The 17867-nt window shown below is 41.6% G+C and overlaps 2 protein-coding genes across 12 annotated transcripts in view; one reads left to right on the top strand and one right to left on the bottom strand.

Moving 5' to 3' along the window:
- LOC311059281 (transcription factor COE3) overlaps positions 1–673 on the top strand; it is a 79118-nt gene extending 78445 nt beyond the window's left edge. For all 10 annotated transcript variants that reach the window (XM_084077054.1, XM_084077053.1, XM_084077057.1 and 7 more), the window contains exon 16: positions 524–673. In XM_084077054.1, coding sequence (XP_083933180.1) covers positions 524–555 — 32 coding nt within the window. In that variant the 3' untranslated portion in view covers positions 556–673. The remainder of the gene's footprint in view (positions 1–523) is intronic.
- Positions 1–17867, bottom strand: part of LOC311059283 (methylated-DNA--protein-cysteine methyltransferase-like) — a 113978-nt gene that overhangs the window by 80304 nt on the left and 15807 nt on the right. Inside the window, exons 4-5 of one of the 2 annotated variants that reach the window (XM_084077063.1) lie at positions 16323–16462; positions 11769–11919 (exon numbers count right to left, since the gene is read on the bottom strand). In XM_084077063.1, coding sequence (XP_083933189.1) covers positions 11791–11919; positions 16323–16462 — 269 coding nt within the window. In that variant the 3' untranslated portion in view covers positions 11769–11790. Of the gene's footprint in view, positions 1–11289; positions 11920–16322; positions 16463–17867 lie in introns of those variants that run through there. The other variant, XM_084077062.1, reaches the window with a different exon arrangement.

Below are 17867 nucleotides of genomic sequence, written 5' to 3'. Positions count from 1 at the left end.
TGGACCACTGTTTGCCAATACCCCAATGCCAGGAGAAATATCACACACAGCAAGACTGGCGTGCTGGGGGCTGAAATGTCAGAGCAAGAGGAAGCTTTTCAAAGCCCCCCCACCCCCCCTACCCCCACAAATGCACATCTTTGTGGGCCGGCGCATACTGCAAACACTCAGAGGCACACGTGCAAACAGGCCACATTAAGGTATGCACTCTAGGTGCACGCGTATTCATGCACGCACGCGCACGCACGCACGCGCGCGCACACACACACACACACACACACACACACACACACACACACACACACACACACACACACACACACACACACACACACACACACACACACACACACACACACACACACACACACACACACACACACACACACACACACACACACACACACACACACACACACACACACACACACACTTATACACATTGTGTATATTTTTCTCATGAATAGCCATACATGCATCTATCCAGTAGTACTAATTACTCCTCTCTCTCCCTCTCTTTCAGCCATGTCCGGCCTGGTGGTCCCTCCTATGTAAATGCACTTTTTGTCATCTCAAGCACCAGTCTACACACTACCACTTCACAGGACTCCCCTTTAGCACACAGCACAACGCTGGTGTAGTGTATAGTCAAACAGCTTATTGTTTTTAACGAGGAAGAAGAAAAAAAAAAACAAGAAAATAATGACATTTTTTACTTTTTCCTTTTGGAAGACTTTCACAACCTGAAGCAAAGGATTTTTTCTTTTCTCTACCCATTTTACCGACCTTGAAGAGGACACAGGATGTGTTTATTTTGTGTACCTGTTAGCTTGTGCTTTGGCCTCGGCTCTGACCAATCAACGATATTATGTTCAGTACTGGAAAAGAACTCTGTGGACTCACCAGTCGGTTGTAAAGTAAACACTGATGTACAGTACATTTGCCGATGAACTCGTTTGCCTCAGAAATTGTTTTTTGTTTTGTTTTGTTTTTTTTCTGTTTCAACTCTCTTTTAATAGATCCACAACAGTTGTGTGTCTTTATAATGTGACTTTTTTGTATTTTTATGTGTCAGAAAAATTACACGGGGGCCAAGAAAGTTTGAATTTCAACTGGAAAAGTATATGAGATATATAATGTAGAAAATGGATCATGAAGTACAACAAAAACGAGTTTTTAAAAAAATCGGTGGGGGGGAGGCGGGGGTGGGGATATGGGGTGTGGGTGGGTAAGGTTGTATCATGTTTCACTCCTGCATTTTAAATTAAATTTTGTAATTTATTGTAGCTAGAAATCATCTTCAAAAGTGGAAAAAAACAAATCTCTTGGATTCAACAAGCACACAGACGTGTATAAAGCACTCTGCTCTGTTGAAGAAAACGGCATACTTCCATGTCTAGAGCTTCCTTTTAAGCAAGTGTGTTTTGCCATGTTTTTCAACTTTTTTGCTAGCACTGTATATTAATGCATTTCTAGGCTACTGTGAAGTCCGTTTCTTGTTGATGAGGGGCAGCCTCCTCCTTCTAGCTCCAATTCCCTTCTGTGTTTTATATGTGGTTATAAAATTGTAGACTATTGTGATATTGCCAAACTTGTGCTAAATATTTATACATCTGTCTTTTTCATGTTCTTTTAGATCAACAACAACTTAAAAAAAAACATTAAAAAAAGAGAAATTAAAATCCATTGAGACATAGGAGTAAAGTAGTTCATCGTCATTTTTCTGTTCAAATACACACTTGCGCTCACTGAGGGAAATTTTGTAACATATCAACTATAAATAATGTATTTATCTCTGAAATTTTGTATATTGCTTTTCATTATGTATGTATTAATCGTCATGCCCTTAATATAGTGATGCAGCACAGATAATTCAGCCAAGAACTGTTGCCTTCATTTTGTTTTCATTTTTTGTATTTGATGAAATGCAATGTCCATATATTTCATGTGTATCCTCCAATTTGTGTTCCTCTGTCAAGACTCTCTGTCCATTTTTTAAAAGGGAAGTCAAACTTCATTGTTTATTTTTATATTGATTTTAAATTATCTATACAGACCATTTTGGAGAAAAACTTTGTTGGTTGTATTGTCAAATAAATTGTTTGTGACCCATAATGATAGTTGTTAAGACCCAATAGAGACTAATGTGCATGAGGGACAACCTTGGAGAAAAAAAAACACTCCATTTGTGGTTGTATTTTCTTTCTGTTTTGTAGAATGTATAGAAGTCATTTTTACTCACCACTACTCTTGCCACATAGCTTCAATGTGTTTACAGGGAAGAAAAATTCAACAATGTCAACATTTGGAATGGAAACAGAAATGAATAAGTGATGTTTTATTAAAATTTTCAGTAAAAACACAATAGCTCCTCAACTGTGGACTTCTTCAGTTCTATGTGATCTCAGGCAAACTGGCAAGTTTTTTATTAATACAAAGTAACAAACAAAACACGGCATAGATTCCGGAAGAAACACCTGTAATTTGTCTGTGAGTAGTAGTGCATACCATAGAGATAATTGTTTGCAACCTGTGGAACGTATAATATCCATAAAACAGTTGATAAACTGCCTTTCTCCTATTCTTTAAGTGAAACATTCTGACATTGTGACATATTCCTATATTGATCGTTGTATCAGCATATCCTGCATATCTGTGGTGCTTCAAGGGTCCATTTCCATTGTAGACTTTCATAAATGGTGCAAGCTTTTTATTCAAAGCAGCCCAAATGGGGCTCATTCAAATCCCTCATTTCATTGCATTAAGCCACCTAGTTAATAAAGAATCAATACATTGAAAGAGCAAGGTTATCCTTTGTCTATAAGGGCTGGTATCGTTTTGAACCTCTTATAGTTTGTGAGCTGAAAGGGGACCGCTGTGAAATCTATACTCATCAAGTGGGTCAAACAGAGGGAGCGCAGTGCTGCAGGGAAGAATAGTCTCTCTCCTTAAAAACAACTGAACATCTTATCTGGCATCCTGAGTGGTCGCGGAGAGCAGGTCACAAAATGTCAATTTCTCATCAAGGCAACATTGTCCGTGGCCACCCCATGCTTTAATGCACAATTAAACGAATGCAAGTTGAGCAGCAATCAGCATATCAAGGCTTATTATGTAAGCCGGCGGTGCAAAAGATCTCGTGGCGCATAAGATAGCACAGGAGCTGCTGATAGCGCAACGGGGGCAGACACACTCAAAGAGCGATTCAATTTTCGACTGTGATCGCCTTGTGCCTCAAAACACTCCCTCGATAATCCAATGTGTCTGATAACAATAGCCACACATCTGCTTCCTGACATGGCACTATCTGTTTCAGATACACATACACAGGTCTGAATCTATCGCCTTGCTCACTGCTGTCTCTATTATTTAATGACAAAACCTAGCTGCAGCAAGGATTTACACAAGTGTGCAATTGTATGTCTATGAAGTCTTAACTATCATATTAACCTCTTAAGCCCTATATACTTCATCGTACAATAAATAAAATAGCTGATAAGGCTAATAGCTGATTGAAGCTCACGTGTCACAATGTGATGTGTTGTGAGTTTGTCGATCTGCTATATGTGCTACTTTTGAAAATGTTAAATTCTTCACATGCCCAAAAATAGGGACGCTGGGTTTGAAATTGGTTAAGAGCAACCATGAATATTGTATTTCCAGGAATCTATTCTCTCCGAACCACAGAAAGACGGCGAGCAACAGCAAAGGCTAAATGAATATACACGAGAATTGTGAGAGAGCACAAATGTAAATGCGTACTCTGGGGTTGGCATGCTCGCCCACTTATTGTGGGCTTTGAAAACACCAAAGTGGCGTATTGCCTCACCAGGCTTCTCTGTCGTCCCAGTCTGACCAGGCACCAGCTCTGCCACACCACTCAATCATTGTGAGAGCCTCTTTATTGGAGAGCTCTAATGGCCACCCTCCACCATGATCTTAATGTGTGCATTAAATATTTATAAATCCTGGGTCAATAACGCCCCATAACCAGGACCTGACAGACCCCCACCATACCATGTGGCTGCCTTTCCCTCAAACGCAGGCAAAGGTCAGGGGGTCACGCAATCAAAAGAGAGAGAGCCTCGCCACATCCATATGTTGCCACTCTTATCAAGACATTCCTCTGTACTGCTTATCTGTCAAAGGAAAGAAATATTGAAAGCAATATCGATCTTAACTAGCCTTGTGTTGCTGAGGGCCAAGCTTCAAACATCTGCTCATGCATTGTTACATACAAAAAAAAACTCGCTTCAATAATAATATAAGCTGGAGCAGTACTATTGAACGTCTCAGTTCAACGATGACTGCACGGAGCATGGTGACTAATAAACTCACTAATGCGGCAAGTCGACGGCGGTTTGATGAAAATTAATATTCAATAATAGATATTTCTCGTTTAGCTTAAGTCATACTGCAACGCATGGGGTGCTGTTTGCAGTATGTAGAACAGATCTACAAGCTAAATATGTGACGCATCGCTGTCGTTCTCGGGAGCATAAATTAGGCTTTAATGCAGACTTTTAATTTTCTGCGTGGCTCAGCGTCAGCATGGGTGACTTGGTTGCTTTACGTGACTATATCCAGGCTGCGCTCCTATGCTGTTCAGGTGAAAGATTGTGCTCCGGTGATAGCGCGCACAAAAGAGCGACCGGACAATGAGCCAGTCAATGGAGAGCTCCAGTTGAAAGAGCCACAATGGCCGTGCATGCTGGGAATTGGGCTGGATGATATAAAGGAATGAAACCTTCATTGAGGCCATGGAGGACAAGCATTCAGAAAAGGGGTTTTGTTTGTTCTTTATCAATCTGCCGTTTCCCATGAGGAAAAACAATTCAAACTGACCTTAAAAGAGAATATTACCTTACGCATCCACTCCCTATGTAAGTCTTATTGAGGAGCTTATATGTTCACTTTCAGGGGTGTTGATGTAATACCTTTGTGCCCTTATGTGTACCATATCAAGATAGGGCAGCCCATAAAACTAAAAAAAGGTGAACAATAGTTTCTCTCCTACTCTCTGGTCAGTGTTGAGAGAGGTACTGTACTTTTTGAAGACTTTGCTCTTTTGGCCGACAGGATTTGAGCAACAGCTGAGTGATGTTTTTTTCTTTCTTTTTTTTTGCAAGGAAAAAGCAGCTGCAACCGCTCCTATGAATTTGAAGATTATACGGGAGTCCGTGCTACCGTGTGTCATAAAACTGCACGAGAGTAGATAGATGGTAACTTTCTGATGACAATGAAGTCTGACCTTTTTTTCCCCCTTTTTCTAACAGTTCCACATTAGCTGAGTCTCTTGGTTGTGAATCAGTACATCAGATAAGACACTGTTCCCTTAGCTACTCTACACGGGGAGTCAGCTTTGCAAGGAAAACTCTAGATCCTCACAAAGGATTTCCACTTCACTCACTGCAGTCAAGAAGGATGAGCAAAGTATCTCACTGCACTGAAATCCATTAAACTTGTATTTGGGTGTCATTTGATACTTCATCAATGTTTCAGTGCATTTCAAACCCACAAATGCAGGATTTACCCCTGGCAGAGATACAGTATTCAGCATATTTCCCCTCTATGAACTTCGCTTAGTCCAAAAGTACACAGCAAAGAAACTCCTGGTCAGAGTGTGTTAGGCTGCAGTGATAAAATAATATCACTTGAACTGCATTCGCTGCCACAGTCTCCACCATATAGAGCTCCTTTCATAGCGCCCCTCTGTAGTGCTTTGTCCAGTAGTTCTGGATATGATATCATCTATTAATAATGTATTGGCAATGGATTACATAAAAAAGAGAGCAGAAATAACATCCAATATTCATGCCCCCTGAGCTTGACTGTGTCCAATCCGTTTGGCCCATAAAACCTTAGCCCCATTTCCATATCCGCTGTGGGTCGCGACAGGTCTGCCGCACAAAGACTCACAGAACAGCTCAACTCAGGAAAAGGGCAGTAAAAATCGGGTGGATTTCTGAACCCTCATGAAACAGGCCCCCTTTGGAAAAAAGGAAGAAAAAGCTCTTTTCCGATTTCAGCTCCTGCGAAAAAACCTGGTACTGTATTTCCCTCTTTAATTGTGCCACTTGAGAAATTGACGTGCCTCTGAAACATGGCATGAATCTCACAGTTATTGCAGTCCCCTTGGCGGGGAATGTTGATACAACATCTGCATGCTATAGAAAGTAATGGAAGTAGCAGAGGTGGCAGCTGCAACTCTACAGGAAGTGTGCCATTTTCAGGCAGCGCTGCTGTGAGAACCACTAACAGTCTGCCTGGTCTTGCAAGCAACTCTGATTGCCAGGACACTGACAAACATGCAGGGTCTGCGAGCGCTGCATCCTGGGGGATGACAGCTCCTGTTTGATTGTCAATAAGGCTCATTAGCAGAAAAAATGGAGAAAGCGAAAAGAGATTAAATGGCTTGAGACAGGGTCCCCCCTCATGCTCCGCTATTATGGAGGATTTATCACAGGCCTTATTTCATCAATTCCACATTAAAAACCCACTCATCGCTTCAAACATTGTTCTGACTATATTAAAATTAATTTCTCATCTAGAAATCCTCCAAGCAAAGCTACGCTATTTTAGGTTATGGTCCTGATATTGCGCATTAGCGCAAGCTATCCGACAATAACACAACCAACAAATTATAATCGAGCCCTTTTAACAGCGCCTTGCATAAAGCTTTTTTCTCCAGCCCTAAGCCACTCTCATCTTCAGAACACTGGCGGATGTTTTCCTCCATCCCAGGGAGGAATGGCCCACAAAGCAGTGTGTAAGGGTCTTTCCCTGAAGAGTCCTTGTCACTCGGCGCCAAACCTCTGTGATTATCGTTGTTTTTGCAGAGAGTGTCCATGCCTGCCAATACCGCTGTTCCATAAATGAATTTGGCCCCTCGTCAACGAATTACCTAACACGCAGAACTGTGTATGTGTCACATCCAATTCCAACTCACCGGCTTTGGTTGCCGCGTGTCGGCTGGAGGACTTAATCATCAATCGTCAATCATAATAAGTGAAGCACATTGATAGTTTTTTTTCTTCCCCTTGCATAGTTAAATAAAGTGTAAAGGGAGAACTTAAAGCTGACCTTGTTAAATTGGGACCACAATTTATATTCCTAATTTAGTGTATGGATTAATTAGTCTTGGCAAATGTGCATATCAGTTTCCGTGTGGCATAGCTTAGGAACTATATGTGGCTGATCAAATCCTTGCAGACTTTCATAAGGAATGTTGGAACAGTATCCATCAATCTTATCTTTACCCGTCATGAATGTTTTACCAAAATAAAGTATTTTTAGCTGTACTATTGAAATTAAATTTTAATTGGACAGCTCACAAGTAATCAAGTAGACTAAAACTTTCCATGACCCCTTTGGGTTAATCTCAGCAATATATCCATCACACCACTTCACCTCATAGAAAAAATGAATCTATCAACTGTTATCAGAAACTAATGTACTCACACACGAAACACACACACAAATATTCTAATTGGGCAAGAACGCATTTTGCACAAGGCTGAAGAATTTGGCACCAGTGCTCATATTTTCCTTTCTCCCTGATCCAATGCACTCCTCTCCCCCGTCATATAGATCGGAGTCTGCGGGGGCCAGAGGCGCTGACAGAGCCCAGATGCTCCCAGTCTGTCTGGGGGACTGGGGAGACTGGTGCCATGGGGTCCTGGAGCCTCTGAAGTGCCGCCCCTTCGTCAACATGACCAAGGCTAGACCTGCACTTTCTCCAGTCCGAGACACTCTCCTTACCGCGCTGACAACCGGCCTATAGAGTCATAGATTGATACGTGAAAGAATACACACTCACGCTCAGCCAGCGCTCGCTCTCACGTAATGTATGACCATTCATCAGACGGTCCTAATTAGAGAGCCCCGGACCAACGGCTGAGTTCATAAGGTTACACTGACATACTGACACAAGGTTACACACACACACACACACACACACACACACACACACACACACACACACACACACACACACACACACACACACACACACACACACACACACACACACACACACACACACACACACACACACACACACACGCTCTGCCACCTACTGTATCAGGGTTTCTTTTGCATTCCCATTTAAAGCCATTCTCTCTCACCACCAGTGTCCTAGGCTTTTCACTCGATTGAAAGGGGGGGGGGGTCTCTTTGTTCTAAAATAAACAAAAAAGGAGGCACCATACGAATCCTCTATCCTCCATCGCCTCTCTCAAAACACAAAGATCATTACAAGAGCATCAAAGTATGGCATGTTTGAAATGATATTTCTCTTTGTAGTCGTGGCGTGGCGCGCACTGTGCTGGTATTAGATGGTGCTGCAGCAGCTGTCGTGGCTGGCTGCATGGTGCCTCTAGTGTCAGGGCCTCTGAGGCTGGGCTGTCCCGACAGACAGACAGACAGACAGAGGGGTGTGGGGGGAAACCTGATAGCGTAGCCAAGCCCCAGTCTAATATCTGCCTATCTTGCTATCCCTGGGTCTGTCTGACTGACTGTTGGACGTGGACCTATCCTCCCAACAGCTTGTGGCTGTGTGAGTTAAACCCCCCCCCCCCCCCCCCCCCCCTTTTCACTCTTTATTACAGTGGTTCTCAAACTTTTTAATTACAAAATTTCACTGAGAGTGTACAAATGTCTGTACACGCTCAGAGGTACAGACCTGTAAGGGTCCATTTGGAACCCAGTCAAGGAACCCTGACAGACATTGACACTGCTTTATTAGACTTTACCCTCTTTCTTTGGTTTTCTTGTTTCCTCTCGTATTTTCAGCGTAAAAACTTCTGCTCAAGTTTTGGAGCCACGCGACTGAGTAGTACAAATGTTCTGAAATGCGGCTCCAGGAACAAGTTGTGCCACATTATAGTCTGTGACTTTTACCAGAGGGTCTAGGTTGTGATAATGTTCAAATTATGAGTGGAGATGTATGACACAGGGAGACAAGGACGAGTGTGAGAGATGGCAGCGCAGAGAGTGTTTGTATTTGATGTGGGGGCAGAAAATTGCTCTATAATGAGGATGGGTGGCAGGATATGAGATGGGAAGTGGGGAGTTGGAGACAGGATATAACTTATGAGGGGGGAAAGAAACGGTAGGTAGGAAACACTTTACTTGTTGTTGGGCCTGCATAAAAAGCAACAAAAATATATCTTGCTTCTATGAGGCATGATTAATACAGCCTGGCCAGGTCAAAGCCCAGCGCTAACATTGTGAATGCCACCAACCATAGCCGCGTGCTCTTTCCAGGGCTCAATTGAGTGTGTGTCGTATATGAGAGTGAATGTGTGTGTGTGTGTGTGTGTGTGTGTGTGTGTGTGTGTGTGTGTGTGTGTGTGTGTGTGTGTGTGTGTGTGTGTGAGGGGGTTAATAAATGTTGAATCAAACGCCGCACGAGACACTCACACTCCTTAAGGGTTGCCCATTAGCGGTGTGTGGGTGCATGGGGAGTTTATCAGTGTCTGGGTGATTTATGAAGTCAGACTCAATATCATCCTCTTCACCCACACACATATGGACATACACATTGCACACATGTGCACACACATGGACACGTGCACGCACACGGGCACGCTCGTGCATATGCGCGTGCACGCTCCTCGCTGAGATGGAAGCAGATATTAGGGCAAAATTAAAGGTTTCACCGAGATTAACAGTGCGGATGATGAGATCGTCAGAGCCTCTTTTAATCTAATTCCTTTTTATCACGGAGCCAGTGTGACACGGTAGTGGTACACTACGGTGTGCGCGCACGCACGCACACACAGCACACAGCACACACACACACACACACACACACAAAAAACAACTGGAATCAAAAACTATAATATATCAAAATACTGAATTTTTCAGAAGAGACTCCTTTTGATACCTAAGCCCTTAACGCGGCCAATTTACTTGGGAGTTGCTCATTGAAGCTATGATGGTGGACTCCTGTCTTTCAAAGCGCCGTGAACAACAACAAACAACAACAGAACTCTACATTCGTACATCGAAGTATCTTTAGCTGCTAAATTGCGCAGCGTTCCAAATAATTTACTTAGCCATGAGCGCAATAAAAAAAAGGGTGCTTACAGTGCACTTCAGAGTGCGCCTGCCTTAAATGGGACCCCTTGTGGCTGTGTCACAGCTCCCTTCGTTAGGGGGCTGACGGTAGCCTGTAGTCACCACAGGCATCATTAGCCCCTCTGTGAAACCACAGACTGAGACTCATTCTTCATCTGCCTGTCTGCTGCCTCAACATCTATGCTGGAATTGTGCTCCAATGGCAGAGCGAGTGAGTCCAGCGGCATGGCAGATATCCGAACAGAGCTGATAGGGTAAGAAATTCATGGAAAAGAAGAAAAAAAAGGAGAAGAAAAATGCAGTACGGTTCAAATGTATTCAGCGAGTGGGGCCTATTGAATTGGTTCTGTAAAGGTTAGAGTGGAGGTTATTTTCGGAAGGGGGATTATTAGGGCTACATGGGAGAGGAATAACCGTGGGCCAACGCGGGTCACCCTGAAACTACACTATAAAGTGAAGAGAATCATAGATTTAGGATGGAAAGTGAAAGTGAGTGAACTACTAACTGCTGTAATGGTCAATGTAAAAAGAGTGACTTAAAAGTATTGTGGTACATGTTTAGTTTTTAAAATTATTTTTTATCTTCCATCATTTTATTTATTTATTTTCCTTCCCAAAGCAGACCTCCATGGCTGGCCTCTTGGCATGGTCTTTTGTGAGTAAGAATAATTCATCTTCTGAGAGATCAAATGGGGTTATGATGAAAAATGAAATAATATTATGAGCATTGGAAGTTAGATTAAATGTGCTGGAAGAATTCAAGGTTGAAGTGTTGATTTCTGTTTCCCGTTCTGCACTGCCCTCTAATGGAAAACGTTCTTCAGAAATGCAGGAGGGAGCTCTGACACACTGTAGCAGAGAGAACACTCACAGGGCAATTCATAATTGGAGACTGGAGCTGCGCAGGGAGGTAACTACACACGAAAAGCAATTTATAAATTAAATAAAATTAGAATGTGAGAATACAAGATTGAAAAGTGTATTTTCAAAATGTATTTAATATCCAAAATCTCTTTCGTAGTCACGTAGCACATCTATTTTATGAAAAGAAAAATAAATAAATATATATATATATATAAATAAATATATATATAGTGTGTTCCGCATCGCCACTTCTACTGTTAAGGTGGTTATAAGGCGAGGGCAGACAATGAGATATAAACGAAGACAAAACAAACGCCTCACTACAAAGCTTTGTAGCTGTAAAATTCAGAGCCTTTATCACTGGATGTTGAACAAAGCATTCACTTGGCAGGAAATTAAATAACGAACGAGGGTTACAAAGACTATTTCTGCTCAGGAAAAGGGGGTGAAAAAACCCAACAACAACCATGCAAGAGACATATTTTTAAGGGAATAATAATTCTTTAGAAAAAACATTCCAGCAATATCTGGCAAATGCAACAGAGGCCCCTGGGAGTGTGTGTTTGTAATTCCTACTGTTCTCTGTTTAAGTTATTTTTGTACATTCTAATTCCACAACAACTCTGTATCACATTAACGATGCAGCATCTCTATTCTTAGAGTAAAAAAAAAGAAAAGGAAAAAAAAGAAAGGAGAACATAAACTGAATATTTACAAGTAGCTCCAGTTGTTCCACGGTGCGTGCCAAGTACGCTAAACTTTACGGCCCTGTTTTGTGCAATAAAAAACCTGGCCTTGTGTGTTTGTGTGTGCGCATGTACCAAATGAAGGACAGTTGGGTTTTTAGCCTTCCCCTCCTCTCCTCTCATGGGTGAGCAGCCATTGTTTCAGATGGTCGCCCTTGCCGCCCATGTATGCCCCACTCTGTCCGCTGCTGCAGATGACTCTGTGGCAAGGGATAAGGAGCGGAACCTGGAAATTGGGGAGAGAAAACGTAATTACAGAATGCCATAAGTGGGGACAGAAAATGCACTCGAAACACGTTCAAGTGACCAGGAAACACAGAGCATATGCTTTACTGCAGTATCTGTTTATTTCTAAATGGACAAATGATCATTGTCATTTAAACAAGAAAAGGTTAGCAACAGAAAGACAGAAAAAAGACTGGACCACTACAAGTGGTAAGTAACAGTTCACATGTTTGGCGTAATGTTTCTAATGTAAAACTGAGACAGAGTGCTAGTTTTAGTGGTTAATAAACTCTACCTAATTATGAAACTTGAATAGAAAACTGCTGCATCAAAATAAGACAAATCTGCACTGTGTTTTTTAAGCATCACTGATTTTTGTCGACAGCAACCCAAATGATTGAGGCTGATACTAGACGACATGCATTATGCATAGAGGAATCCCGCATTTACCACATAAACGTAATGTCGTACAAGCGACCACAATGTTTGAAATCATGAATCTGCATTTTTCTTTCTGCTTGTGCTCATGCACTTTGGGGAAAAATGCCATGCAAGCAGTGTCTGGTTTGATCGTGAACAAATCCACATTGAGGGTGACTGTTCGGTCTTTGGGTATAAATGTTTTTTGTTTTTTTTTACTCTTTAATAGTGTAAAGCAAAGCAGCAATCAAAAATTAATGGGCAAAAACACCAGCAGGATGAATATTCAATCGAGAGGGTGTCAACATTAAGATCTGATAACCCTGTGATCATTAAAAGGAGGAAGTCGCTGGAGCGTTTACTCTTGTTACAGACGACTGCCAGGGGGGTCCGGAGTTCTTTGTAAACTAAATGGCTGGAGAAGGATTAAACAAGCAAGCTGAAAACACTTCCATCGTTTTGAATGAGGGGCAACAATAGTGGCAATTCGGGGGTTCGAGTGTATTACAGCAATTATTTATTTCAGAGCATAACATAATGTTGCCTTCCTGATCATACATTCAAATGCACGTGAGGGCAAAAACATTACCAACGCCCCAACTATCATACCATTGTACTGTAACTATCCAGTTCCAATTTCATTTATTAGTCGAGTCTTTGGATTGATTGGTGCCGTGACTTGATCACTGTGCCTCTGGCCCTTTTACAACGGCTGGACATCCAGCGTGTTTCGGTTCAAATCCATCATTAAACCCACTCCCGTATCAACAGCAATAAAACTTTCCGAGCCCCAGATTAACCTTGCAGACAGAGAAATACTGCTCCAGTATTCAGATCAATACTGTTCCCCGGGTTTGGAGGGAGAGCAGGGTACCCTCAAGGCCTTTCGGATCTGCCTCTTCACTTGGGGAGGGGGCAGGAGCCCTGCACTAGGCTTATCAATACTCAAATCCTGGTGAAAAAACAAGTGCCACAGTAGAGGCGAAGGATCGATCCGGCACACTGAGCTTTTCACAGCTGAAGCCCGAGTGGACTGGCGCTGCTGACAAGTAATTGACACTGACAATCTGACTCTGGATCTGCCCCTCCCCACCACCACCACCACCACCACCCAGTGGTGGAAAAAGTACTCAAATGTTTTACGTAAGTAAAAGTATCAATACTGCAATGCAGAAGTACTCTGTTACAAGTAAAAGTCCGGAATTCAAAATTTACTTGAGTAGAAGTACAAAAGTATTGGTACCAAAATGTACTTAAAAGTACCACAAGTAAAAGTAATAACATTTTTGAAAATAGCAGATCTACAAGCTCACAACGCGTCGCGATGCGACGCGTTGTGAGCTTGTAGATCGGCTATTTTCAAATAGCCTAGCTATAAAATAGGGCTAAAGTGGTTAATGTATGTTTTATAATTTATATCTGCAAAGGAACTAGGAACTAAAGTTTTCAAATAATTGTAGTGAAGTAAAAGTACAATATTTGTCCCTGAGATGTAGTGGAGTAGAAGCAAAAGTATAGACAATTGGAAATACTCCAGTAAAGTAAAAGTACCACAAAAGTGTACTTAAGTACAGTACTTGAGTAAATGTACACCACCGCCACCGCCACCACTACGATTACCCAATGAATGGGAAGAAACATCAGTAAAAAGTGGGCCTGTTAGACGTCCCTCTAGAAGCAACGGTTGGTTGATGGAATGCATCAAGCAGAAAGTGATGACTGCGTTATAAAAATGAGTACATTTCAATGCATAAATTGCTGTTTTACTAAGTCTAGTCAATTCAAACTTTTATTTGTATAGCACATTTCATACGCACACAAACCCCCTGTGCTTTACATGAAACGCATACAAAAATACACTGCCATTATTATTAATTTCCATGTATTATACAGTCTGTTTATTCTGAGATATTAAAGTGTTTATTTAAACCACACACATGTATTACCAAGGGAAACACACGGTACAGTAGGGACACGTGGAAGTTCACTTTGCTTACACCACGGTAAACATTAAGCACATGATTGTGCATAAAGTATGGGAGGTCTAGGGGACTACCTCTGTGTTTCCACCTCTTTATTAAGTACTGTGCCACTTCCAGCCCTGTACAAGTACTGTGTTCTGTTCCACATCAAGGCACCGTGTCTGAACCAGACTAAGTCACCTGTCAGGTAGACTGTGGCTAGTCTCACGTGGTCAGCCCGACTATTTTACGTCATCAATAACTGAGACGTTAGATATACGTATTTATCTAATTGTCTGACTGCTGTGAGACTACAGTAGGCTGTGGGAGCCGTTTTGGTCCACAAAAAAAGGTACAATCTATTCTGCTGTTTGGGAACTACACCTTGGTTTCAAGGAGTCTGATGAGGAACACCAACACAGTGGTCTCCATTAACACAATATGACACATTTGTTTAATCATCTGAAATAAAAGGGCCAAAGTACAAATGTATGTATCTTTGCTATTGTTTAATACAAAACCAAAGGATTTTACTTGTATGTACTCGCATATAAAATGTAACAATACACATCTTGAACCGTGAATCATTGATTAATCATTTTCGCCCTAACCCATTAAAACCGGGAGAGCATCTGTGTCATTTTAGATTTTTGTGTTGGCTATTAAAGAAATTGCAGATATACAAGTGCCGTGCTGCGAGCTTGTACATCTGCTATTTTAGAAGACTAGATTTTCAGGCCATTAGACAATGGGCTAATTGAGCATGTCCTAACAGATATTGTGCTGTGTTCCATCTCTGCATAAGGTACTGTGCAGTACTGTACTTAAGTACAATTTTTTAGGTATTTGTACTTTACTGGAGTATTAAATTAGTATAAATGTTCAGCATTTTTACTTCCACTCCACAAAAAAGATTTGAAAACTTCAGTTACTAGTTACTTTGTAGATTTTGATTATTATTACGAAACATACATTTACCACTTCAGCCCTATATACATTTTGGCCATTTGAAAATAGCCGATCTACGTACGTTCTAAGTACATTTTGAATTCCGGACTTTTACTTGTGAGTATTTCTACATTGCAGTATTGATACTTTCCTCAAGTAAAAAATGTGAGAACATTTTCCACCACTGGCTCTGTTACACCTCTGCACAAAGAACTGAATCGGTACCAGACCTAAACTGTACACATACAGGTATTGTGCTCTGCCTCACACAGCACACCGGTGGTGCCGATAGCACTACATGGACAGAGCTAAACGGGCTTTGATCTTAATGGTCTGATCAAAAGGCCTTCCATTTTGTACATACTGAAGGAATCGTGAGCAAAAGGATGCAGGCCAGCCTCCCTACAAGGGTGCAGAGATTTGGAACAAACGCCCACCACGATAACATACAGGAACGGGGGGGGAAAGGGATGGGCAGGAAGTCGTAGTGCATATTTTCATATTTTTTTATGTGAGAGGAACATTTCACAGTGACATTTCTGTGAAAATGTACTTATAGCATGTATTACATGAGAACACTGTGCTTAATTATCATACACAAAATATTCAATGCCCCAATGTAAAATGTTTGAGTGCATCCACAATGGGGTTAATGGGGTTTAGATTATTAGGCATTCATAATCTAAGAACAGTTTAACATATGGTACTGGTTAATGGATTATTTATAAGCAATGCAAATATAGGCATTTTCTCGCTTGAAAATCCACAGCACCTTGTGTTTGGTGGTGAAATACTGCTAGATACTACATACTCTCTAATTCTCTATCTCCAATGTCCTTTTTTGCAGTGCAACTACAATTCTTATAGCTTTATTGGATACATCTTTTTTTTCATCACCAATGTGTACAATGAAGTACAGGTCAAATAAAGTCCCAATTAAATACAAACTCCCAAAATGTTAAATAAAATAAAATAATACAAATAAAACAAAACCTTCCTTCTTCTGCTCCCTTGTTGACAAAACAAAGTAAGTAAGGGAGAGGCCTGTCAATCAAACGTCAGCCCTGAAACTCACCGGGTTCCTCCTCATGGCCCCTCCCACAGCTCGCACTGCCCTGGGGTTTCCCGCCATCTCAGCCAGCCGTTTGTACGAGACCGTCTCTCCGCACTTCACACGCCTCTGAAGTATGTGCAGCACGCGGCTGGTGAACGCGTCTACGCCAGAGAGCGGAGGACAGAGGAGGGGTGAGGGGGGGGGGGGGGGTCGATGGGGGTACGGAGAGAGACGGAGAGAGACAGAACCTCATTTAATCAATCACATCGAGACAGCTGATGGAGTAGCTGATGACAAGACCTGTCAAGTTACAATGTGGACGATGCACGCTCAAAAATATATAAATATATACTGTATATACTGTATATATACTGTGGTGTTTTCAAACAGAAGCCAAAAGTGTCAAGCAGCGTTACATTTTAGTCAATAGACCAAACACACAGGTATTACTGTACTGTATGTCCTGTGAAGAGAGTAATGATTTCTACGCTGTTTATTAATTTTTCGGCAAGGTCAAAGTCTTTGTCAGAATGTAAATTAGCACAAGCTCATCCGATCTGTTCCTATTTTTAGAATAGTCATTAAACATGTAAATACATAATAACATTACCCAGTTTGACCTTAGAAGTAGCTTTTAACACGATACAGTAGCTGATGTGAGAAAATCATTTCGAAAGCAGAAAAATCTAGGTTATGCTTTGAGAGGTCAAAGCTAAAATTAAAAAAGTTCGCTCATTCATTTAAAAGGATTAAGAGGGGCCAAAAAGACTGTGAATCTGCTCCAGATTTTTAATAATAATAATTTGAATGTTGCACACCATTTGTGGCAGCGGGATGACTTTGAGGTTAATCAGACCAATTTGTCCTTTTAATTGCTTTCTATTCAGAGTCGATTCATTATATCATCTTCACTTAAATGGCGGAATTCTTCAAATCAGCTCCAGCTTAACCCGCCACATTAACGGCTTTGATTTCATTAGCACTTTAGCTGCGCTGTTATCTTATTCAGGATTACGAGAAAGTGACTGAGGAGGCATGTATTTGTATAGCTCCGACTGCTACTACCGACTGAGAAGACAGTGTGCATTTGAAAGCGACATATCGAAACCTCAGAAGCTACACACAGTTGTGAAGTTGTGCAGCGAGTGAACAACACTTCATCGCGTGGTGAACAAGACAGGGGAACAATAGTCTAGTTATTGAGGGGGGGCTAGGGTGGAATCCTTCTAGTCTATACATGTACTCGGTCATAAAAATTCAATTAGTGATCTCCCATTCTCTCTCATTTATGTGGTCTATAAGAGCACATGACAAGTGATCTATGTGAAATCCTTCTAAATTGGCATTGTGTGAAAACATGTCACACCCCTGACTGTCTTCCACAGAGTGAACATCCTTTGCTCCCCAGGCTCCCCTCGCTACCTTATAGTCACTCTCCGCTACACAAAGCCATGCGAACAAGGCAATTTGCCTAAACTGGGGGGAATAAGTGTAAAACCTAAAGGGGATACATTTGATTGATGCGCACCCATGTGAGTTCTTTGTCTTGAACAAGGCCCGTAGGTA

This window comes from Gymnoscopelus microlampas, assembly GCF_963454915.1.
Source record: "Gymnoscopelus microlampas genome assembly, chromosome: 13".
Classification (NCBI taxonomy): Eukaryota; Metazoa; Chordata; class Actinopteri; order Myctophiformes; family Myctophidae; genus Gymnoscopelus; species Gymnoscopelus microlampas.
This window is presented reverse-complemented; position numbering and strand designations above follow the sequence as displayed.